This window comes from Sceloporus undulatus, chromosome 1 (assembly GCF_019175285.1).
Source record: "Sceloporus undulatus isolate JIND9_A2432 ecotype Alabama chromosome 1, SceUnd_v1.1, whole genome shotgun sequence".
NCBI lineage: Eukaryota > Metazoa > Chordata > Lepidosauria > Squamata > Phrynosomatidae > Sceloporus > Sceloporus undulatus.
In genome coordinates, this window is record NC_056522.1 from 244,641,480 (window position 1) to 244,666,324 (window position 24,845).

Sequence of the window (24,845 nt, forward strand, 5' to 3'; positions counted from 1 at the left end):
GCTTTAGATGTTCTTGTATTTTCCCAGCTGGCTTATCTCTTTTTCATTTCATTTAACTTAACAGAAGATAAGAGCTGGACTGTGGTCCAGCACAACAACACCGAGCTAACTCGAGTCCGTGGGGCTGATCCTGGGAAGCCATACACCATGAGCTTTAACTACAACAGCAGCATGGAGCAGCTGGAGGCAATGATAAATAGTGCCGAATACTGTGAACAGGAGGCAGCTTACCACTGCAAAAAGTCACGTCTGCTCAACACCCCAAGTAAGTGCCATAAAGTGAAATCTTTCCTCCTTAACTGTTATTGATTGCATAGCAGACACCAGCCACACTGCAACTCCAGCAAAAAAGTAGAGTGCAAAGTCAGGAACCTCCTTGCTTTTTTTTTCTCTCTTTCTCTCTCTCTATCTCTTTTATACATCCCCAAGATGTGCTTCATACCAAATAATCTCTTTGAATAGGAAGTGTAGGGCCGTCCATTATAGTCATCCTGCAGAACCAAACACTGACCGAATAGTTGCCATGAAACCATGGCAGGATGTAACCACCACAAGCAGTAGCCTATACTCCTGTTAGAGGGGAAAGTAACAAACCAGTTATCTCAGCCACCCTTCCTTTCTTTATGCCAGTACAAGAAGGTGTTTGTTCCCAGAGTGCCTCCATTAAAAAAGCCCTTAAAGCCCTGGAGGCTAATTACTGGTCCAACTAACTCCTTCTGGGTGTGACACTTAGTATACCTTCTAACCTTTCACAGAAAAAAACTCTGGCATATGGCCAAGCAACGTCAGTGTGAGATCAAGATGTCAAAAAATATTAATGAGGACAAATACACAAGCTAGAAGAAGCTGAATACTTTTGATTGAGTCGAGAGGGAAGGGCAAGTTTTTGTCAGCAAAGTACAGCCAAAGTTTTCGTTTTGATTTGGTTATATTTATTTATTTTACCCCCTCCAGACTGTTTTAGTAATAGCAATAGAATCCTGAGTTGAGCTTGAGCCCCTTGGCTGGGACTGAGCTCGCAACCTTATTGTTTATGAGTGAGTGGCTGCAATACAGGCATTTAACCACTGCTCCACCAGGGCTCCTTCAATTCTTCTTCTGGCCAAAGAATTGGTTAATTCCCATTCCTGGAACCCTCTGGGGGTAGCAATTCATTAAAAAAAAGTTTTACTTCTCATCCCCTTTGAAAATCAAAAATGCCAGTAGTGGATTTCTGGCTATTTTCTATTTTGAATTTGGCAGGTGATTGGTGGTTTTCATCATTTCTGGTAGACTGTGTGACTCTCAGAGGGCTCCAGCAGAAGATAATGGATACCCTCCCACATCACTGCCTCACATTTATGCTAGAGGAACAAGTTACAACTGTTTTTGAAACTATGATTTTTTAATGAAAAAGAATGTTATTTTGGAACAGTTTGAATAGTCATCTCAAAAACAAGTTTAAAACAAACAGAGATAAAGTTAAATATACATTAGGCTGTTTCCCAAATAAAGCAATAATTATCCAGAAAAAATGCACAAACAAAAAAACAGCTTCCATGTATGTCACTTCACCTTTTCCTGGCTGGATCCACTGCAAGCCTCTATCTTGGGTTCCTTCTACAGTAATCCTTTGCCTTCAGTTCTGGATCTCTCAAATCCACTCTTCTCCCATATATTCTTACTGTTGTAAATCCTTCTCTTAACTGCCAACTGCCTTTTCTAGCTTTACTTATATACTATATTTTTAATCCCCTTCCCAGCCTCTTAGGCATTCAGGTGCAAAACAGACTCCAGGTTAAGTTTCCATGTCTCCTTAATTGCCAGATTCAAAACTGAACCTTTAGCCCTCCTTTGAGCTAATTTTCTTCCTTAATCATTAAGTCCCTAGGCTCACCTTTCTTGACCTTCCTGTGAGTTTCTTTCCTGTCTTTAATGCAAATTCCTGGACTGAATTGTTCACCATCCTGAAAGAGCCTCTAACATGAAATGGGGAACTATTTTAAAACCTCAAGAGCCAAAAACAAAATTGCTCAGAGTTTCATTCTTTCACACAAGTTAGATCCAAGATGCAGTCAATTAACTGTGGCTGCTTTCCTGTCATTATCATTATCATTACCACCAAAATGAAAATAATTATTGAACATGGACTGATCTTTGAGCAGCATTCCCCAGTTTGTTACCCACAATAACTGTATGCCTCCATCCCTTTTTCCCACCTTGCCCAATTATATAGAGTTGGCCCTTCTTATACACAGATGTTTTTATACACGGATTCAAGCATCCATGGTTTGAAAATGTTAAAAAAAGTATAAATTTCAAATATCAAACCTTGATTTTCTATTATTTTTAGAAGGGACACCATTTTGCTATGTCATTATATTTAACGGGACTTGAGCATACACGGATTTTGTTATCCACGGGGGATCTTGGAACCAAATCCCAGCGTATAACAAGGGTCCACTGTATTCTCAATCAGTTTCATTGAGGCAATGAGTGTTCTACTTAGGCCCCGTTTACTGTTGTGAAAGTGTTCAGCTTTATATTTGGAAATTAAAATTCCAAAGAAACAAATGGAAGCCAACGTGGAGAAATTGGATTAGTTTACCAGCTCCTGATGTCACAGTGACCTCAGCCTGGGTATTGGACCTTACAGCTGTGCCTTGGTGGTGTGAGTCACTGCATTTTGATAGCTGCATATCAGCTGAAGGATGATAGGTTCCCAAAACCATCTGTTTCCTCTTAGCTTTCTGTCCTGCTTGTACTAGTGAAGCTGTTTTGGGGAAAGATTGTAGAAGGATAGAATCAAAAAGTTGGAAGAGACCACAAGGATCATCCAGTCTCAAATAATGACAGTTATTTGAGAATATTAATATTATTTCTATGACTGCTCTCTCATTTCATATATATTGTTTTGTGTTGTTTTTGTTTTGTTGAGAATTGGATATAGGGAGAAAAGAAAAAGAAACATTGAGAGTTATTGCTTTAGGAATTAAATGTATATGTATATGCTTATCCTGCCTTTCTGCCAGAAATTATACTCAAGGTGCAATATTAAAATTCAAATAAGAAACTAAATAAGTTCCACACTTTATTCCTAATGGAAGTCAGACATATTTTATTATTTTATATTGGACTGTTATAACTACTGGACATTCTTCTTGGCAAGTAAAATGAACTCTAAATATGGGTCATAATCAGAAATAATCTGTATCATCACTTCACAGTTTCTAGATCGTGAGTCTGGACTCAATGAGTCTTGATTATGGTGAATTAAAATGGCTTGATCAAGGGAAAGAATATGGCTGAGCAGAATATGATTTATTTATTTATGGTATTTATACCCCACCCTTCAGCCCTAATGGCTATCAGAGTGGCTTACAATTATTATTTTTAATTAGAAGGTTCCCTGGATTGAACCTGGATCTCCCACATGTCAATGGATCACTGGATGTTGATTTCTGTACATCCTACAAATACCAAGTAGGCATATCACAGAAAGGATGTACATAAATTGCAATATCAGGCATTTAAATAAAATTAGACTATATACTTTTATATCAGGGGAGAGCAAAGCATGGTCCTAAGGATACATGGAGCTCTCCAGGAATGTATTTATGGCCTTTGTCCTCTCCAGTTTCTCTGGACTGTCTTTTTCTACACACAGTAAATGGAGAAGAATTGCTTCATCTAGAAGCTTCCAGAAGCGATTATTGTCTTTTTACACTAGGTCCTCAAATTTAACAGTTTTAGAAACCTGTTTTTCAAACTTTCAGACACTTCCCATTTTGTGCACACCGAAATAGTTCCATTTGGAGCATTTTTGGTGGTCTTTGAGGTTCCTGGAAGGTTCCAGAAACAGAAAATTGACTTCTAGAATCCACTGCAGTTTTTCATCCCTGTTCTGTACCCTAAGCTGTTGCCAACATCTTCAGGTTGTTTGCTGTTGCCCTCTAAAGATGAGAGAACAGCCTTGTAGCCACCTTAAAATTGAATTGAACCTCTCAGTTGAGTATTTAGTATTGTCTCAAATATTTCTTTCCCACGTTCCTGGAAATGTAACCCCTGCATTTCCTTTCCACGTAATCTGAAGACCACAGAATGTATGGGAAGATAGAGAAGTGGAAAGAATGGGGTTGCGGGGAAATGATTAGAAAGTGGCATTTATTATATTCTACTCTTTCCTTTCCTTTCTGTTCTTTTACTTTTTTTTAAAAAAAAAAACTTATTTTCAAAGGTGTGCTGCAGCTGAGCAGTCACAACAGCAGTGTGTGGTTTTGGCAACAGATGGTCTCCAGGCTGTGAATAGTTGCATCTGTTGAATTTGGCCGCTAGATATGCATTTTGTTTAGCTTTTTCTTGTAATAATAACTTTCAAAAATGTGTACTTCATACATTTGAAAGAAAGAACTTTAGGTTTGTTTAAAATCTATTTGGGAGAAAGTGAAACTGATAGAGTTGACCATCTCTATGAAACTATCCTTCTTATTGCTTCCACAACCCTGCTTTTACGTCCCTGTCAGAGTCTTTAATGTGGTTGATGTTGTTTGATTTCAAGACATTTTGACATATGGTGACCCTAAGGCACCATATCACAGGGTTTTCTTGCAAGATTTGTTCACAGAAGGTTTGCCATTACCTTTTCCTGAGGCTGAGAGAGTGTGATTTGCTCAGAGTTACCCAGTTGGTTTCATGCCCAAAGTTGGGAGTCATACCCTGGTCATAGTTCAAAACTCAAACCACTAGGCCACAGCAAGGAGCCAGATCATGTCATTTTCTTACACTCAGCACATACACAGTCATCTAATATATGTAACACCTCATTATATAAAGTATAATTAATAGTACAATTAGTCATACTTTAGGATATGTATTTGGGTGCATTTCTAAAATTATAAGTTTTGTTGTTTCCATATCAGGACCAGAGGTGGGGGAAAACACCTTGGAAATAAAGTACAACTTTAAATTCCACTCTGAGAATAGAACTCTGTCTTACAGGTTTTCAGTCAGTAGGTTTTAAACTTAAAAGGGTATCAACACCTTTGATAGCACCTCTCAAAATAGACTTTATGCTTTTTCTGAGTGCTATTGTGATAATATAGTGTGATCTTGGAAAAAGTGGAGCAGTGTGGGAATTGTAGTGTCCCAAACAAAAAGAGAGAAGCATAATAATAATAATAAAAATGTTATTTTTATACCGCCCTTCTATAAACCAAGGCGGTGTACAGCATACATAAAATATATGGCATATCATATACATATACATAAAACATATACCATATAAATAAATATAAAACACAATCCATTAAAACATTCCGGCCAGCTGCCACTGGGGGGGGGGGGGGGGGGGAGAGAGAGGTTAATCGGGGCTTGCAACATATAAGTAGTGGGGTGGAGGAGTAGAGAAAAAGAAAAGAAAATTTCTTATGATACCTTACAGTTCGAACATGACTTAGTCACATTGAAAAGCAACACAGGAAGACTGGCCTGAGCTCTTTTCAGATATGGGATGTCAGGGATGGGTACTTGCTTCTGAGACCTCACACAGCTGTTTGGTCTGCCTTCATGAGCCATCATAGAATCACAGAACTTTATCGCACCAGGTTCTCCAATCAGGGATGAGAACAGAACGGAAGGGGCCAGGAACAAGTCGGGGACAAGTGGGGGACGCATTTTATCACACACTGAAGTCCTTCACTCATTCCATTCCATTTCCCATCCATTCCTCATCCATTCCAGAGGGAACAATTTTTGAGAACTGTTCAGAAATATAAAGCCTTTACCTTTAAACCTGTAGGCATACCAGCTTTCCTCACCTTTTGGAATTATGAGCATGAAGGGCTATAGTGCACCCCCATCATATGCAGGTGGAATGGGGTAATGGCATGCGCACCACAGGGACGAGCCCCATTATTTTTAATGGGACTCAAGCATAAGCGGAATTCCCCTTATGTGGGGTGTGTGCGTGTCTGGAATGGATCCCCCACATAAGGGAAGGGCCCACTGTATTTACACACGTGTTTATATACACCTAAAATATTGAGATAGTGTGGATGGAACCAAATGGATGGATTTCTGATGTCCACTGCAAACACTAAAAGTGATTCCTGGATGGGGTGAGGCCACCATCATGTTCTCTATCTTAACATTTAGCATTCTTCCTTTGGAGAGAGAAATGAACTCCGGTATACTGTCATGAAATTCAGTTGGAATGGTGAGCCTTTGCATTTACCTGTCCTTCTTTTGCTTAAAGGAGGTTGGGTAAGAATCTACACTGATAGTATAACATTCATAATGCCCCACCAAACAACTCATTGGCCTCTTCCAGACGCCCCTAACCCTAGCACGGACTGAGTCCGTAACAAATGGTGGCGGCCGTTCCACACGGCCGCTGCCATTTTGACGTTATGGACGCTCTGCGTCCGCATGTCATGTGGCGGAAGTGACACGGCGAGTGCGCAACTAGCGCCTCGCGGCGTCTCTTCCGGGCTGCAAGAAGGAGCACGATTTTCGCGCTCCTTCTTTGCTGCGTCCGGGAACCGCGCCGTTTGGCTGCTGTGGTTCCTGGACGCAGCAACCGGCGGCAGCAGCAGACCACCTCAATCCGGCGGTCTGTAATGCACCATTTTAACTAATCAGCAGTGCAGAACATAGAAACAGAACAGGGAATATTAGTGGAGATGTTTCTATACTATAGACAGTTATCACAGTTACTACCAATTAGCATGTAATTAGCACTTGAGAGAAAGAATTAAAATGCAAAGGTTGCATATTGAAGACAAAGCTGGAAATATTTAAGAAAAGTTATATATAATACATTTCAAATCAAATCATTCAGTAAATACCAACTGAGCTCTTTGCAGCATAACAGAAATTTGGAGAAAGTGCCTGTATAGTATAAGAGGTGCTTTAGAAATTATAATAGATTGTTCCAAAAATCCAGACAGTTGAACTGCAAACTCTAGACAACCTATCCATGTTTTTAAAGATCCTTCCTAGCCCACATAGTAACACATTGCTGACCAACTCATTGAATAATGAGACCAGACACAGAGAACTGGGTTATAAAATGGGCAACTTTATTTAACTCAACTTATTTAAACTTATTTCTTTGAGAACTGCAAAAAACCAGGGAGGAGAACCTTGTGTAGGAACAGCTGGCAGATGGTCTGCTCCTAGACCAATTCCCCAGCTTCCAAAGGGAGAAAACACCTGAGCCCCAAGGGCAATCCATAATGGGGTTGCTCCCTGGCCGGCGTCCAGAAGGCCAACCCAAGACTCCCCCACTTAACTCACCAGACTTAAGTGAGGGTTTAAATCTCAAGCCAGCTCCAAGGCAAGACTCCCCCACTTAACTCACCAGACTTGAGTGAGGATTTAAATCTCAAGCCAGCTCCAAAGCAAGTCTCTTTCCCTTCGCGTTTACTCGCAAGATCTAAATGTGAATTCCAGAGACCTACCTTCACCCTTTAGGAGGGTACCGAGGTGTTCACCGAAACGTCTATCCCCCCCACCTATTTATGACCATACCCATGCCAATTGTCAAAGTCTTCAACCAACAGTGTGGGGGAGGCGAAAAACCCTTGGAAAGGGGAGAAAATTCCTACCCAGCCCTGAGGCAACCAGAATTAATTTTCACACTTGTGTCGAGGTGGGAGAGTGGGCCAACGTTTGAAGCCAAGTGAGAGGAGGTTGGGCAGGCAAGCTTCAAGCAGGCTAACCTGCCCCCTCCTCTCCCAGCAGCCAGCAAAGCATGCTGTTTTCCTTTAAAATGCTGGTCTCTTGAATGAGAGGCCAGCAACATCTCCTCCCCAGCCCGAAAGGTCAGGGAGAAGCATTATATCATAGTATCCTGATTGTGGGGTGTTATAAGCATAAAATATCCATATTTAGATATATGTCAAACCTCAAATTCTTTCACATTCCAAATACAAAGAGATTCTTTGCAAATGAAGGATACATCTGCTCTTCAGAAATCATCCAGTTTAACACTGATTCCATCTCTCCCTACAATGCTGTAACCAGTTCTAATAAGATGAGTTAAGTGTCTGTTCTGTCCAATGGCAGCTACAGTCCATGAGATGGTTAAAGTTTTAGTCAGACTTTAAAGGGACACTCCAAAGGACTGATTCTATTTTAGGGATAGTATTCTGTATGCTAAAATTCAGACTGTTTAGAATTCACTGCCACTCTGATCCACCAGCCACTGCTGGTTCAATGGCTTCATACTAAAATTGGCAAGCCACAGGCCTCCCTCCCCTCTTACAAATGAATAAAGTCTTTTCAATCAATTTCAGGTTTCCATTATTTCCCATATGACACTAATCTGATTATAGTGCTAGGCACTGTTTACTGATTTAAATAATTATATCTTGTCTTTTGATCGGATAGGTCCACAAAATACTTAAAATCCATAAATCAATTTAAAAGAAACAAAACAAAACAATTTGTAAGCAATAAACAAAAGCAAGTAGGACACTGTGCCCAAACAGCAGGAAAAACACATTAATCGTAGAATAACCAGTATGCACAGCATCTGAATGAACTTGAAATTTGCACAGGTGAAATATGGAATATTGAGCCCTAATCCACCTGGGTATGGTACAATATGTTACTATAATATTTCTCTAAAACCTTTCACATTTCCCCTCTTCAGTTTCTGTATCAATGAATGTGTTATAAAGTTTGTTCATTCCACTTTTAACTATACTATTATTATTATTATTAGAAGAAGATTTCAAACCTTAACATCCCCCCCCCCCAATATTGGTCTAAATCCCACCTGGCACTGGTACTGCAATAACCATATGATGGCATTCCTCCCACACAGTCCTTTGGCATGACTGAAGATTGGCTTCAGAAGATGTCCCAGCCTTCCAAAGCAAGTTTGTTTGCAACATAGAAAGGAGTAATCATTCCCCTCTTCCATTGGATTCTGCCATTCTGGTTGCAGCCACTCAGAACTGGCATCACAGCATAATGGATTCAAATTCCAAGACAAGATATTCCACCTAAATATGAGAGGTGTTTATACAGAGTTTAGATGTGCCTCTTTCAGAACTGCTTTAGTTGTGTATACCTGCATGGCAGGGACTGAACTATAGGTCTCTTGATGCCCCTTCCGATTCTAAGATTCCATGATTTTGTGAAACCACTTTTCATATCCCCCTCCCCAGTTCATTTATCCCAATCTTCTGCAGTATGTTTCCAGGGAAAAGTCCAGTTCACTGTTTTTGTCTCACCTTATTCTGTTTGAGTTGCCTTACCTTGAGTACGTCCAATTATTCTCTGGAACTGAAGACCCTAAATATTCTCCACACACCCTCACATTATATTATCCCATCGTGTTAGGGTTGTAATCCTGGAGCTCACCAAATATTCTGCTCATGAGAATGAAGCTCAGATATATTAAAAGAATAAAAATATTTCCAACATGCAGATGTGAGATACTGAATAATGACAGGCAAGATAGGACTTAGCTCAAATGTGTGTATAACTGGTGTGTGTGGGGGGGAGGGGGGGAGGGAGGGAGGAAGAGAGAGAGAGAGAGAGAGAAGATGCTCTTGCCAGCAGTGTGATATGGAGAAATGTGTCTCAGAATGTTACATTCATTTTCTTACAGTGGCTAAATATTCTTCTCCAAGTATCTCATTTGTTTACTCCTGGGTGATATTTTCATCTGGCCTGAGAAGCCTCCAAAAATCACAAAGTTTGATATATGAAGAAGCTGGATGGGAATATACTCAGAAAAATACATGTGGAAGATCCCTTAAGGCAAATAAATCTAGTAACTTTGACTATATATGAAACATTTATTCCTAATGGGCAAGCAGTTTACAATCCAAACACTTTGTGGAGAAGGGGAGGAGGGTAAAGAAAAGTCAGGCAAGACTAAAAAGCATTGTGACTTGTGACATCTTAGCTTTTAAAAGGCATGGACCATACATGGCTTTTCTTAGATTCTTAGGTGATCATAATCTTGTCAATGGCAAATCAGAACTTAGAAATATTGCTTTTCTGAATTCCAACTCCCAGAGTCCCCCAGCCAGTATCACAGCCATCATGGCAGTTTTGCGGTATCTCATCTGCAACACTGGCATGGGACAGACCACTCGAAATGGGCGGCCTGCTGGCAGCCTAATTCCCTCCGGAGGGAAGCTGCAGCCACCAAACTGCACAGCTGTCGTCTGGAGGAAAAAGAACCCAGAAAAAATGAGTTCTTTTAGCACCGCAGGGTGGACATAACAAGTGCAACAATGGTGCACTCATCATGTAAACGACCACGGTGATGTGCAGACGCCGTGTGTCACATAACAATGGTGGTTCTCCATATGGATGGGGTGGCCCCATTATTGTACCACCATGCCTTGCTAGGGTTAGGGACCATACGGTTGCTGCACCGTCCCTAACCCTAAAATCGGCACCAGCATGGCGCATTTGGGCTGTCTGTTTCAGCCCACTGCTTTACATTTTGGACTTCTTTTTGCAAAATTCTTCCAAGGAGTGGCTTGCATAAAAAAGTTTATGGAGCAAATACAGATGGAACCTTAACTAGTCTCTTTGCTCAACTTAAGAAGCAAGTTGAATGCCTTCTGCCATTTTCACCAGTGATAGTTTGCACAGACTCCATCTGTTGAATACTCATATCACTCAAAACACCTCAGTTGGTCTAGGAAACTAGTTGCATGCCTTCTCACCTTCCCACGGCACTTTCATTCACACACCTGCTTCTATGATATTACACAGAATAAATAGCTATGGGATATTTAATAAGACAGGATATCCTAGCAGTTCAAATATGGAAAGATACACTGTTTACAGAAGATCAGTCTTTCTGTAAATAATCCAGATATTTCTCTGGAGGAATCAGCAGTGAAACATAATTACTTCTGTTCAATTTATTCACAACTCACCCAAAATATTCATAACTGCTATTACAGGGTATCCTCCCTCCCCCATATTCTAAATCAAATAAATGTTTGGACTGAAAGGAAAACTTAGGCCTGATCCCGATGGGCCTTTGCGGCGCCCCCATCACATGCTAGGGGTTGGCTGAGGGCGCACCGCCCATACTGGCCTCACCCCAGCACGTGACAAGGGCATCAAAATGGTGGCATCATATACACACGGGTGCCATCATTTTGATGTGACGGACGCTTACCATCTGCACGTCACGCCCCCATAAGAACATCGCAAGTGCACCATTGGTGCACTGCGATGTCCTTATAGTGCCGCAGAAAAAAAGTGCTTTTTGTGGGTTCTTTTTGCTGCCTGAGGGAGCCGCGCAGTTTGTCCACTATGGCTCCCTCGCACAGCAAAAGAAGGTGCAGGCAGACCATGCTTTTTGGGCAGTCTGTATAGTGTCATTGTAGCTGTTTCATGGTTTGGCCTCCTTTACTATTATGGGGCTTTCAAATCTTTTATACTGTATATAAAGATATGAAAAAATATTTTTAAATATTTGTTTCTTATTTTTCTGTCTTCTTTTAAATACTTGAGAGGTTGAAGAAATATTGTACAAGTACACACAAAATGTCTTACATTCCCCTTACACTCCCCTACCCAGATTTTGGGATGATTTTGTTGAATTCTGCTAAGGAACTCAATAATCTTTGGTGGTTCTTTAAATAACGGTTCTTAAGAAATTTTTGTTTACTGTCTGTATGGGGTTGAAAATAAGCAAGACTTTTAGAATGTGAGTTTGCAACTTCCATTCTTCATGACGGTAATCCTCCTACTTAGGACTTTATCACACTGGGAACATAGGAGGAAAACCGGGGCTTTAACCAGTGATTATCCTTTGAAAATTGCCCAATCGTGAGTAAGATTTTCACACACATCATGATTAAAGAGCCATTAACCCAAGAAGAAGCACGCAATAAATGGCCACAAATAATTCATGGGTTTTCCCCATGATTGATTTGTTGCTGTTTATTGCCTGGTTATTCTTTAATCGCAACATCGTGTTAAAATCTTAGAATCATAGAATCAAAGAGTTGGAAGAGACCACCAGGGCCATCCAGTTAACCCCCCTGCCATGCAGGAACTCAAAGCACCCCTGGCAGATGGCCATCCAGCCTCTGTTTAAAGACCTCCAAAGAAGAAGACTCTACCACTCTCCAAGGGAGTGTGTTCCACTGTCAAACAGCTCTTACCGTCAGGAAGTTCCTCTGAATGTTGAGGTGGAATTTCTTTTCCTGTACCTTGCATCTATTGTTCTGGGTCTTATTCTTTGGATCAGCAGAGAACAAGCTTGCTCCATCCTCAATATGACATACCTTCAAATATTTAAACAAGGCTACCATACCAACTCTTAACCTTCTCTTCTCCAGGCTAATCATACCCAGCTCCCTAAGTCTCTCCTCGTAGGGCATGCTTTCCAGACCCTTCACCATTTTGGTCACCCTCCTCTGGACACGCCCCAGCTTCTCATCATCCTTTTTGAATTGTGGTGCCCAGAACTAGACAGACGATTCTAGATGAGGCCTGACCAAGGCAGAATAGAGTGGCACTATTACTTCCCTTGATCTAGACCAGTGGTCCCCAAACTCTGCCCTTTAAGAGATTTTGGACTTCAGTTCCCAGAAGCCTTAGCCATGTTGACCTAATAGTCTGTGATCTGAAGTCCAAAATCCCACTGATCTAGACACGATGCGGCCTAAAATCACAGTGGCCTTTATAGCTGCCACATCATATTGTTGACTCATGTTCAACTTGTGGTCTACTAGGACTCCTAGATCCCTTTCACATCTAGTCTCTTTAAGCCAGATGTCCCCCATACTGTATCTATGTGTTTCTTTCTTCTCTCCCTCGCCCCCCTCAAGTACAGTACCTTACATTGCTGAGATTCATTTTGTTAGCTTTGGTCCAGCTTTCTAATTTATTTTGAATTTTGATCCTATCCTCTAGTGTATTAACTATTCCTCTTAATCTGGTGTCATCTGCAAATTTGATAAGCATGCCCCCTATTCTTTCATCTGCATCATTGATAAAGATGTTGACTAGCACTGGGACCAGGACAGAACCCTGTGGCACCCCGTTAGTCACTTCTCTCCAAGATGAAGAGAAGCCATTGATGAGCACCCTTTGGGTTCGGCAGGTCAACCAATTACAAATCCATTTAACGGTTACCTTGTCTATCCCACATTTTACTAGCTTGTTTGCAAGCATGTCATGGGGAACCTTGTCAAAGGCCTTACTGAAATCAAGACATACTATATCTACAGCATTCCGTTCATCTACCAAGATAGTAATTTTATCAGAGAGAGAGAGAGAGAGAGAGAGAGAGAGAGAGAGAGAGAGAGATCAGATTACTCTGGCATTACTTGTTTTTCAGAAACCTATGTTGATTTTTGTGATTATGGCATTCCCTTCTAAATGTTCACAGACTCTCTGTTTAATGATCTGCTCTAGAAGCTTTCCTGGTATTGATGTCAGACTAGCTGGACGATAATAGTTAGGATTCTCTTTTTTTTTTTCTCCCCCCTTTTTGAAGATGGGGACAACATTTGTCCTCCTCCAGTCTGCTGGGACTTCTCCTGTTCTCCATGAGTTCTCAAATTGGCAGTGGCTCTTAATCTTAATCGTGATCGTGTGATTTTCACTGGATAATCACTGTTTAAAGCCCCAGTTTTCCCCTTGTGATAAAGCCCTTAGTAATATTAGCACAAAGGACAGCTCTTGTCTGTCTATTTAATCTATTTGAGATAAGTTGAATGCCTGTTCCTGCTATGGATGGATGGATGGATGGATGGATGGATGGATGGATGGATGGATGATGATAATAATAATAATAATAATAATAATAATAATGTGTTTTATTTTTATCCCACCCATAAGATCGAGGTAGGTTATAACAATAAAAATACATAATTACATAATAAGTAAAATTAAATAATCCCCTTATGCCCCTTCCTTAAAGTAAACAACATAATTAGAACAGCAACATTGTTCAATACAATTAAAATTATTTAAAATAGTAATAATTAGAGTGAGACATCTTCGGGCAATCATAGGGCAATCCATGTCAGTGGGACTGGAAGAGTCAGGGAAGGCCTGTCAGAAGAGATCCATCTTGATGGCCTTTTTGAAGCCATCAAGATTGATGTTATGTCGGATAGATAGATACGATAGATATCAACAGTAAGAATTAGGTGTTCTATTTATTCTTCTAGTTAATTCAAATCAGGGATGAGAATTATTTGGCCTGTCAGTCACAAGGGTCCATTCAAGGGTATCACAAGATTTCCAGCAACCTACCAATGTCTCTCAATCAACTCAGTTTTGGCTGGGGGGGGGAAATGTAATTTGGTGGCCAAAAATAACCACCACGCAGTGCCATTTCTGAAAGACCTTAAACTGTTTTGACTCCCTGCTTGGAAACAACAGTAGTGATAGTAACAGCAATACCCACTTGAAAATCCAGATCAGGTTGCCCAAAATGATGCCTGCAGTGGGGAGGAGCTGAAAATGAAGTGATATGATCCAGTGTGTGTCTACTCAATTTTTTTCTTTAGATGGGATTTTAAAAACATGTAAATAAAAAGAAAGTGAGGGGGGATGAACAAGTTTTAAAAAGGAGATGTACATAGGATATGAATGTGGACTAGGCATATCATTAATATGCATTAATATACTTGTATGTGAGATAATAGACCAAGTCTATGAAAGCTCATGCTACAACTTCTTTCTCACACTTAGTCTCATAGGTGCCCCAAGATCCTTTTGCATACTGATATTCAAGACCAAAATGACTATGGGACTCAACAGATGGGCAGAAAGGGTTGGCGAGATGCCACCCCTTTCTGCCCCAGATGGAGGCCGCAGGAACGAAACGCCGCAGCTTCCAGGAGGCCTAAAAAGAACCCGCTCCCAGCAGGTTTTTTAAGGCTGCACATGGCTTGCCATATGCGTGCTCACGTGCCATGATGACGCCCCATGTGTGCCACGCCGTTTGAATACTGTGCTGCATGGACATCCCATGTAAATGGTGGCATGCCAAGATGGTGTCCATGACACAAGGTAGGGTTTGGGAATGTGTGAATGCTCTGCCCAACCGCAGCCCTAGTTCAGGCCCAGGCCAGCACAAAGTACCGTTCTGTTTAGGGCCTATCTGCTTTATCACAATAGGGAGCAAATGAGATTTAAATGAGAGTTAAACTAGAGAAAACCAGGAAATATTGTGTGATAAACATCAGGTATTTCCTGGTTTTCTCTAATTTAACTCTCGTTTAAATCCTGTTTGCACCCTAGTGTGATAAAGCAGTATGTCTCTGAATTCTACATTAAATCATAGTAAGCTGAATGTCTGTCCAAATTTTCTTGAAAGTGATACGAGTAAAATAAGATGGTCATGAGTAGTTTAACCAGAACATTTTCTGACCATTCAAAAATGGATAGTGAGAGATTTGCTTTTCTAAATTTGGAAAGTACTGTATGTGATTTACTAACAGTAAAAGTACACAAGTTCCAGCAAGGTTGATGTTCAGTTAAATTTCAAGTTTCAGTGATAGAATGTAGAAATGCATGTCATATTTACAAAGATATATCCAGAATTTTCCCCCTAATATAAAATAAATGTATTGTGATACCTTCTACTAGAAAGGTGTGATGACAGTACACCCACCTCATATGTCACAAAAAGGCACCATCTGTATTACATTTTGTGCAAATTGAAGAAAACTCACATCTTGCACTAGACCAAGAGGCCATTCATTTTTCCTTTGTCCTTTCCCCCCCAACCTCCACAAAATGTCTCTGTGAAAAACCAATATCTTTATGAAGGTAAGCACAGAAACAGAAAGCATAAAAAATACAGGCTGGTTAATTGCAAAGGCACAGTCAACCCCTCCCATGTTACTGCTTTTCCTAGTAACATTTTGTGCATTTTACAGAAATGTCATTGAAATTGTGCAAAATAAGAACAAAACTCCACCCACCCATGCCTTGTGATGGGGGGGGGGGGACTTTGCATTTTTCATTTACTGAGTGAAGATGAACCAAGGTGGGATTTACATTCCCAATGAAACCTGGTCTGCAGGATTTCTCAAACACAATAACTAGAAATTTTGAGATCACACAAACAAGTTCTTTTGGTATCCTATAACGCATTTTATTCAATCATGAAGACTTGTGCTCATTTAAGGTGTCATCTGACCAAGTTTTAAATCAAGGTCTTGAAAGGCAGTCTTGACCCATCATCACACTAGTTACTAAGACTGCAAAGTGATTTGGGGGAGAAGATGGAGGCAAAATAGGAGTTGAATAGTGCCCCCTTCTGCTTGTATGTTTGTCACCTACTCGAAAATAGTTACTGGAGTCAGCACAGCAGTGCAGTTTTCTGTACAATCTGAAGACACAATTTGCTTTTAAAAAATTCAGATCAAGGTGACACAAAGAAGTTTAGTCTTGCTGGAGACTTGGGAAAGGAAAGCTTCATTCATTTTGTACATCTGAACGTTAAATTTATTGATTGTATTTTTGTATGTGTCTATTCAAAAGTGAGCTGAACTTTTTTCACGGGGACTTACTCATGGTTGTATATAAGACTTCAGGTCCATGGTTATGTCTGCTACTCATACTGAGCACTATTTTGTTCAAAGCTTGATATATATCCTTCTTGCTATTTGTCTGCTATATTTATTTTCTGTACCCATTGCCCACATGCTCACACTGAGTGCTACCTGTCTCCCTCCTTCCACAACTAAGACATTTAATTTCTCATCCTCACTTCTCCAAAATCGACAGTTTACCTAAAGGTTAAAAATTATGCATTCAGTTAACAAGCTCCAGCACTTCTTCCACATTAGCATTAATAGTGCATGAAAAAGGGCTCATGGTAGTTTTTATTCAGAAGCAGGAGACCGTTCCTCCCCCTCCCCCATTTTTCTTTCTATTCAGCCTATGTCAGTTAATGAGGCCATAATGTTAGCTGCAGCAGTTTGCTGATGGAATTGCTAAGGTAATAATGGCTCTGGATCTGTACATTATTTCCCTTCCCCCTATCCTTTTTTAAACTACCAAACTTAATGTTGCTCTGACATATTTTCTTTGCTGATGAAATCAAGCCTCCAGAGGCATATGCAGACTTAGAAAATACCGTGCATCAAAATCCTTATCATTGGCACGTGAAAAGGAATCTCAGGTGTTCTTTGTTGCTACCACTAAATCAAATGGTCCCTGTGTAGAATAAAGGAAATTATTTCAGCTCTACACAAACATCTGTTTCAGAGAAGTTGCGTTAGGTTGATGGGTGTGGGCAAAATCAAAAAGGTAGGATGAACAATATTCAGTAGTAGCTTCAAACTCTTATGGCAAGGGCTTCAGCCTTAGGAGAGGGGTGGATAAAGTGTAGCCTGAAGGCTGTGTGAAGCCCATGGGACCAAAAATATATGGCCATGGAGGCCTGCAAATCAGAACACAGAAATAATGACCAAGGAGAACCTACACAAATTTGAATTAGACAACGAAGAAATTGAAATAGTAAAATAATTATCATACCTGAGATCAAACATTGCTAGAAATGGAGACTGCACCCAGGAAATCAGAAGATTAAAAATGGGAAGAACAGCTATGAAAGAACTAGAGAAGATCCTAAAATGCAAGGATATACAACTGAGCAGAAAAGTTAGAATCATATAAGCCATTGTATTCCCTATTACCATGTATGGATCTGAGAGCTGGACAGTTAAGATGGAGGATAGGAGGAAAAATCATCTCATTTGAAATGTGGTGCTGGAGAAGAGTGCTAAGGATTCTATGGACAATCAAAAAGACAAACAAATGGGTCTGGGAGCAGATCAAGCCAGATATCTCCCTAGAAGCCAGGATGACAAAACTCAGGTTGTCATCCTTTGGACACATCATGAGAAGGCATGAATCACTGGAAAAAAAGTAATGCTAGGAAAGGTAGAGGGAAGTAGAAAGAGAGGAAAGCCACATGCAAGATGGATGAAATCTATTAAAGAGATCACGAGTATGAGTTTGCAGGAGTTGAGCAGAGCAGTGGAGGACAAGGAGTCTTGGAGAGGTATCATCAGCAGAGTTGCCATGGGTCAAGACTGACTCAAGGGCAGTTAACAACAAATTAGGGGACAACAGCAGGAGAAAGAATGCTGCCTAAAGCCAAGGTGAATTGATAACCATCTGAATGGTGGTGGGAGTACTGGAATGCAATGTGGCAGCCAGAAAGGAAATGTAATGAACTGGCAAGTATTTACACAAATTTTGATTATAACACTTAGAAACAAAATGGAGCACTCTGTCATATTGTAACACACACACCCTCCCAAAAAAATAGAGCAAGATAACTAATTTTTATTCTGACATATCAATTGAAAACCAAGTATTTAAATAGTTACAATATTATTACATGTTTGGAGGGGGTTTGTTTTTGTTTTAAATCAAGCCTATATATATCAAGAAAAGTTACATGGTGAGTTGTCAGCAATATGTAAACACTGAGGTTTATCATTTGACTTTGCTACAGAGAGCCTTTGGGTAGAGTTATACACAGAGACCGCCCCCACTCATAGAGGGAGGGTGGATTTCCCTGTATTTCCTTTTCACTTTGTAGCTGTTAGCACTTCTAAAGTTATCTAGGTTAGAAGGAATAGGATCAGTGGACAACTGAAAAACAGAAATAGGAACCTGCCTGGATTAACAGGTTCCCCAAAAGAGGAGGGAAAGACCTCTTTTATCCCATAGGAGGTGTAATGATAGATTTTGCAATTTGCTGAGACTTCTGTAGTGAGGACTATTTGATAATTTGATGATTCACCATTTGATAGGTAGTTGGTTAGAAAAAAGAGCTGAAATTGAAGAGTCTTGAGGACTCATCAGAATTGGCTGGCTTCTTCTTCCTCCAACTGCATTATTTCTACAGGTGTAGATGCACCCTTATTTTAAAGATAATGTACAATTTATCTTTTTAAAAAGGGTGTATCTACACCCATAGAAACAATGCAGTTGGACACCATTTTAATTGCCATGACTCCATCTTAGAGATTCATGGGATTTGTAGTTTTCTGAGGTACTCGTGCTCTTTGGTAGAGAAGGCTAAAGAATTACAAATCCAAGAATTCCAGATGCTGGCACTACAGCACTTGAAGTGGTGTTATAATTCATTTCCCCCAGTCTTCCTCCAGAATCTCAGAGCTCCTTCAAATGCAGCATTCTTCCTCCTGCACATCCCACATATCCTAGAAACATATGAAAGCAACTTTAAAGTTTGGATTAAAACCCATATCAGCCCACCGACCTAGAAGCTGTCCATCACCACAGCCCATATCTGAAGTGAAAAAAACAAAAACAAAACACAAGTATGAACACAGTGGTAGTTTCCTGCTTATGGTTCCATCCTTCATTATTGAAAAATAGATTGTGAGTTTACCATTATGCTGTATTATTTTTCAGTCTCTTGTAGCTATGTCCAATAAGATGTCCATTCTAAAGGAAAACATATAGTTTTGGTGGTCCCTTAATTACCACTTGGCAAATCATTTTTTTATTATTCAGTAATGCAGAGAACTGCTTCCCCAATGAAGCTGATTAGGATTTCAGTCCAAAATGTAAGAAGTCTCTGCTAAATAGATAAAAATTTATAGACTGAAGAATCACCAACTCTCTGAACCAAAGTAATTACCATCTGCAATTGAAGGTTCCAAAGGAAGAGATTGCTCCCTCCTCTTCCATGTAAAAATGACTCATGACACTTTATCTTATATTTGTACAACATGCAGGGAGTCCCAAGCCATACTGTAGAGAAAGGACATTGTATTATGGTCTATGTAACTTGCAACATTGCAGAGATTAATGCTTAAAAAAAACATCATAGAACAGACCATTTTAGATGTATTGTATTACTGTTCCCACAACAGTATGACTGAATTAAAAGTACAAGTAACAGAATAAATCTAAGAGTAGTAACACTGATGTGAACTACAGAAATGTTACCTCTATCTATGTTTTTACAAACCAAGATGATAAATATTCTAGAATTATAGTTCATAAGTTTGATTTATTTCTGTGCTGGGTCTTCAAAGCAGTGCACACTATAGTCTGGTAATCTTACCTTTGCTTGAATATACACCACAATGTTGAGGAAATCAAAACAAAAAAATACATAAAAAGCACTCTCAAAGTAAATCAATATTTAATTGACATTTTTGTGAGAAGCTAAGGCTGCAGTCCTATACGTGAGTATAAGTCCTATTGAGCTCAGTGGAGCTTACTTCAGAGTAAACATGAATTAACAGCTTTATATCCAGTGTTTTAAACAAATGTTAATACATGCAAAAAAGGATGTGCTAAGGGGGAAATATTTAGTACTAACAGAACAGTGACTGAGAATCTTTGACCTACATTTCACTTTGGGACGTTGGACATAACACATTTTGTTGTGATGTGCCTACAAGGAAACTTTGATTTATGGTCTCCTTATTGTAGTATTTTCTCATTTTTTTTTTTTTTTGGTTTACTAATGCATTCTTCTTAAACTGAAAGGGTGTAATTTGCTTATAGTCACTCAGGAGCCTCCAAGGCTGAGCAGGGATTCAAACCCTTGTCTCCCAGAGTCCTAGTCAAACAGACTAGTATACCATACTAGCTGTCCTTATTTCCAAGTCTAAAAGCCATCTGTCCAATCAGATCTGGTCTTCCGGTTCAACTCCAGTTACATAGAACCTGAATACCTTTAATCCACCATTGTTAAAATGGGGGACCAGAAATTATATTTAGGATAGGACTTAGGACTTATAGCCTGTTACCTGCCACAGTCACACTAGTTTAAAGAATGGCAGCAAATCATGCTACCATGGATTGCCAGAATGTGGAAAAGTGTGATAATAAATGATGCCAAACATACTGGTTTAGCATAATTTCTTATCACAACCAGATTGACACCATTTCTTATCACACTTTTCCCTGTGATAGTGCATCAGTGATCCATGGTTGCATGATCTGTTTTCCACACTTCCAAACTCCACCTACCAGGAGGAAGAGTGAGAATGAGTGATCACAGCTGCCAACCACCTCCCGAAGCCAGCTGTTGTGTGTATGTACACACAACAGCTGGCTTCAGGAGGGAGTTAGCAGCCAAGGTAACTCCTCTCCCACCCCCTACCAAAGCATGAGGGGAATCACGGCAAAGAGAAGGGGAAGGAGAAGAGGAGTAGAATCACACCCACTCACACCATGTGACTGCCTGAGATGAAACTGCAGCAGAAGAGACCTATCGTATGAAAGCAGTAATGGAATAGTGAGATTGATTGTATTGTTCTTTTAATAAAGCTGCTATGTTCTCTGTTGCTCTGGGTCGCAGTTATGGAGAAAGAGTGGAATAACAACAACAACAACAGGGAACCTATTAAGAGGTTTTGCCCATCAGTGAAAAGGTGCACCACAGTAGTAAATGGAACGCAAGGCAGCAGCTGATGGACACCTGGTTGTGTGATAAGTATCAAACAAAGCCAGATACACTTTTATCCTGTTAAAATTCCACTTTTTTAGTCTCATGTAATAAAGTACTTATACCCATAGTTCAAGCTTTAGTAAAAGAGTGATATTCAGTGGAAATTGTATAACCAGCATAAATTCTCTCATCTGATTATTTGTTATCTATGTGTGCCTGGCCTTTCTCCTGCTTTGAGCACAATAGCATTTGACTGAATGTGTCGGGACTGGTTGACTAAATGAGACCTAAAGGTTAAAAACACACAAGAATCTGGAATTCAGAAGATAAATCATTATACATGTGTAGTTTAGTGACTGAATGTGGTTGATGGTTACACTTCTTGAAAGGTTGTTCAACAAGGATTCCCGATGTAGCTTAGCACAAAGATGTTGCTATAGTGAAATTGCAAACCCTTTGCAAAATTAGGAAAACGTGCAGGTCCTAATTGTAGAATTAGGTGACCGGTTTAAGCAATAATATATCATCTAAGCTAATGAAAAGACATTCTCATTAAATAATGGACCACATCACAGATTTAATTATCCCAGAGCAAGGCAGTTGGTGCTTCATACAGACAAGGTCAATTACCTTATCCAAGAGAGCCAGTTTGAAGTGTATTATGAATAATTCACAGACCCAGAAATTAGCTATAAAAAATGTCCCAGATATAATGTGGTGAAAACATTCAAATTCATTCCTCATGTATTTAAGATAATAGCCAAAGGACAATTATGGTTCCTTAACTGCAACACTAGTTAGGTGAGAAAAATGACATTTGTTCATTCAAAGCCATATCAAAACATTTTATACTCTTTTGTACTAGTTTTAATACAAAAAGACAACATGCTGGGTTTATTCTCCTTCCAGCCATTCTTGTTCTCCATTAAACCAAACATGAGATGATGGCTTTATATGTTCTTCTTGCAAAAGCAACAAAAGATAAATGCCAGTTTGAATAATGCCATTGGATGCATGATTTCTAAGACTTGAGAAATAATTGCTTGGCTGTTTTTAATCAGCATTATCATCATAATACTTAAGCACCCAGCATTTAGATCATCTGCCCCCAACTGGACTAAGAGCAAGTAACTCAGGTTTGACTTTGAAAGTTCATAAGAAACTGGAATGAGTCAAGAATAATCTCATCAACAAACATTCTAAATATTAGAATTCAAAGGCATAACTGTGCTAGTGTGGATCAGTGCAAAGGGATCTTGTCACACCTTTGGAAACTAAGGTGCTACAAAATTCCATTGCATTCTGAATATTAAGAACCCTGGTGGCGCAGTGGTTAAATGCCTGTACTGCAACCACTCACTCAAAACCATAAGGATGAGAGTTCAAGACCAGCAAAAGAGCTCAAGTTTGACTCAGGCTTGCAGCCTTCCAAGGTTGCTAAAATGAGTACCTAAATTGTTGGGGGCAAATTAGCTTACAGTTGTAAACCACTTAGACACTGCTTAGGTGGTATGAAGCGCTATATAAATGAAGCTTGTTTGTTTGATTGTTTAGTTACAAAATGCTAGTTTTAGATTCAGGGAAGAGAAGTAAGAGGAAATGTTTTATTGCTGAATAGTCCGTTTAAAAAACAGATGTGTAAGGATTTTTTACAAATGCCCAATGAGAAGAGAAGATAGTGGGAAGGGATTCTTTTAGGATTCACCATGCAAAGCAACTCGATTTGGAAAGGGGACGAGTTGTATCCAGTTGAGAAGGAGTCAGGACATGTACAAGGTTGGAAGATGGATCCTGGTAGGCTATTAGAGTCCAATCTCCTGCTCCTGCCTTAAGTCTCTTTTGGTTTCCAGCATTTATCTACTCTCTGTTGATCTCAGTGTAATACTAGCTAGCTGTTGCAGGACCAAGCAGGACTATTTTTGCCTGTAAAACAAATGGCCACGTTTGTGGAAGGTGGAGGGTGTGGTTCTGGGTAAAAATTTCAATTGATCTGTCTGTAAAATCAGCTACTTTGGTCACATTTGGCAGGGCTGTGTGTAAAATGTTAGCAATAGGTAAGATATTAGGTGATTACTCCTTCTCTGGATGTCTTCAAAGGGAGGCTGGACAGTTACTGGCTGGGAATGCTCTAACTGGAGACCCTGCTTTGAGCAGGAGGTTGGACCTGTTGCGCCATAGGGCCACTTCCAACTCTATGGTCCTGTGATTCTGTTCAGGAAGTTTTAAGACTCAATAGCAATTCCTGAGATTTCCTGAGGCAGTAGTGACACATGACAGTTATGGATCATCTTTGTGGCAACCTATATCACATCTAGGGATGGAAAAATATTTGACAATATTTGATCATTGGTCAAAAAGAGGATTTCCCATGTCTCGCTGTGCAGAAAACAGGATTCCTCAACAGAAAACACATTTTTGTACCAAAAAAAAAAAAAGAAAGAAAGAAAGAAAGAATGTGGGGATTTATGTCCAGAAAACTCCTGAACTGTGATTAGTCCTACTGGCAGCTAGAAGAAATTTGTGAAAATCACTTATTGCCTCCTTTGTCAATGAAATTAGTGAAGATTTAAACCTCTGGATACAACCTGCTGAGTTGTGAGTGTGGAGGTGACTCAGAAAAGCTTCCTACCACACTTGTAGTGATTAAAGTCACCATTCTCATGGGACATTTGTACTGAACCAAGCAATTGGTAGTGTTATAGATAACACTCTATTTTATAATAAAACCACGGGAACCTAGGAACCTGGGGCCTTCTCTCACAAAGCCTCAGGCTTTGTGACGAAACCAGGAATTGGCAAAGGACCCAGAAAGTTGAAAAATCAAAGTTTTATTCTTAAAACCGGCAAAAAATAATGTCCTCAGTGGATTTCAAGAGTCCAAATCTGAGAGCGAAGAAAAATACAAAATGGCTCTTTTTATACTATTTTAGACAAAGAAGCTTCTTCAATATACTTGATTGGCTAATGACAATACAGAACAATACAAACATATAGAATTAATATAATCAGAACAGAGATACATGCATACATTAAAACTGCATTTCTTATTGTTTACTCCTCCCTTAGGAATCCAGTAGCTTTTCCTTCTAACCTTCACAGTTGCATCTCCTTTTTTAAGTTGTGTGAATGTTATGTCTGTTAGCTAGTGCTTGCTGGTGCCAGCTGTTCTCTCAGGTCAAGATGCCCTTCCTGTTACTTTGCTCTAGTTCTTTTCTAGCTTTCAAACCTCAGTTTAAACTATTTTTCTTCTAACCAAAGTGACTCCATCTTTCTATAGCTTTCTATTATAACAGGAAAATTCCACCACTACAGTAGGTAGCATCATCTGCCCTCTCTGTTTTGCTTTAGAATCCAACACAGTCTGTTCCTGCTGCAGATTTAGTTTGTGTTTTTGTAAAATATGATCTGACCTCAATTAATTTACTTGTGTCTCACTTCTTTATTTGCTGACCAACTG

The 24,845-nt window shown here is 39.8% G+C and overlaps 1 protein-coding gene across 1 annotated transcript in view; it reads left to right on the forward strand.

Moving 5' to 3' along the window:
- Nucleotides 1-24,845, forward strand: part of CNTNAP5 (contactin associated protein family member 5) — a 479,983-nt gene that overhangs the window by 351,714 nt on the left and 103,424 nt on the right. Inside the window, exon 13 of the mRNA XM_042445209.1 lies at nt 65-265. Coding sequence (XP_042301143.1) covers nt 65-265 — 201 coding nt within the window. The remainder of the gene's footprint in view (nt 1-64; nt 266-24,845) is intronic.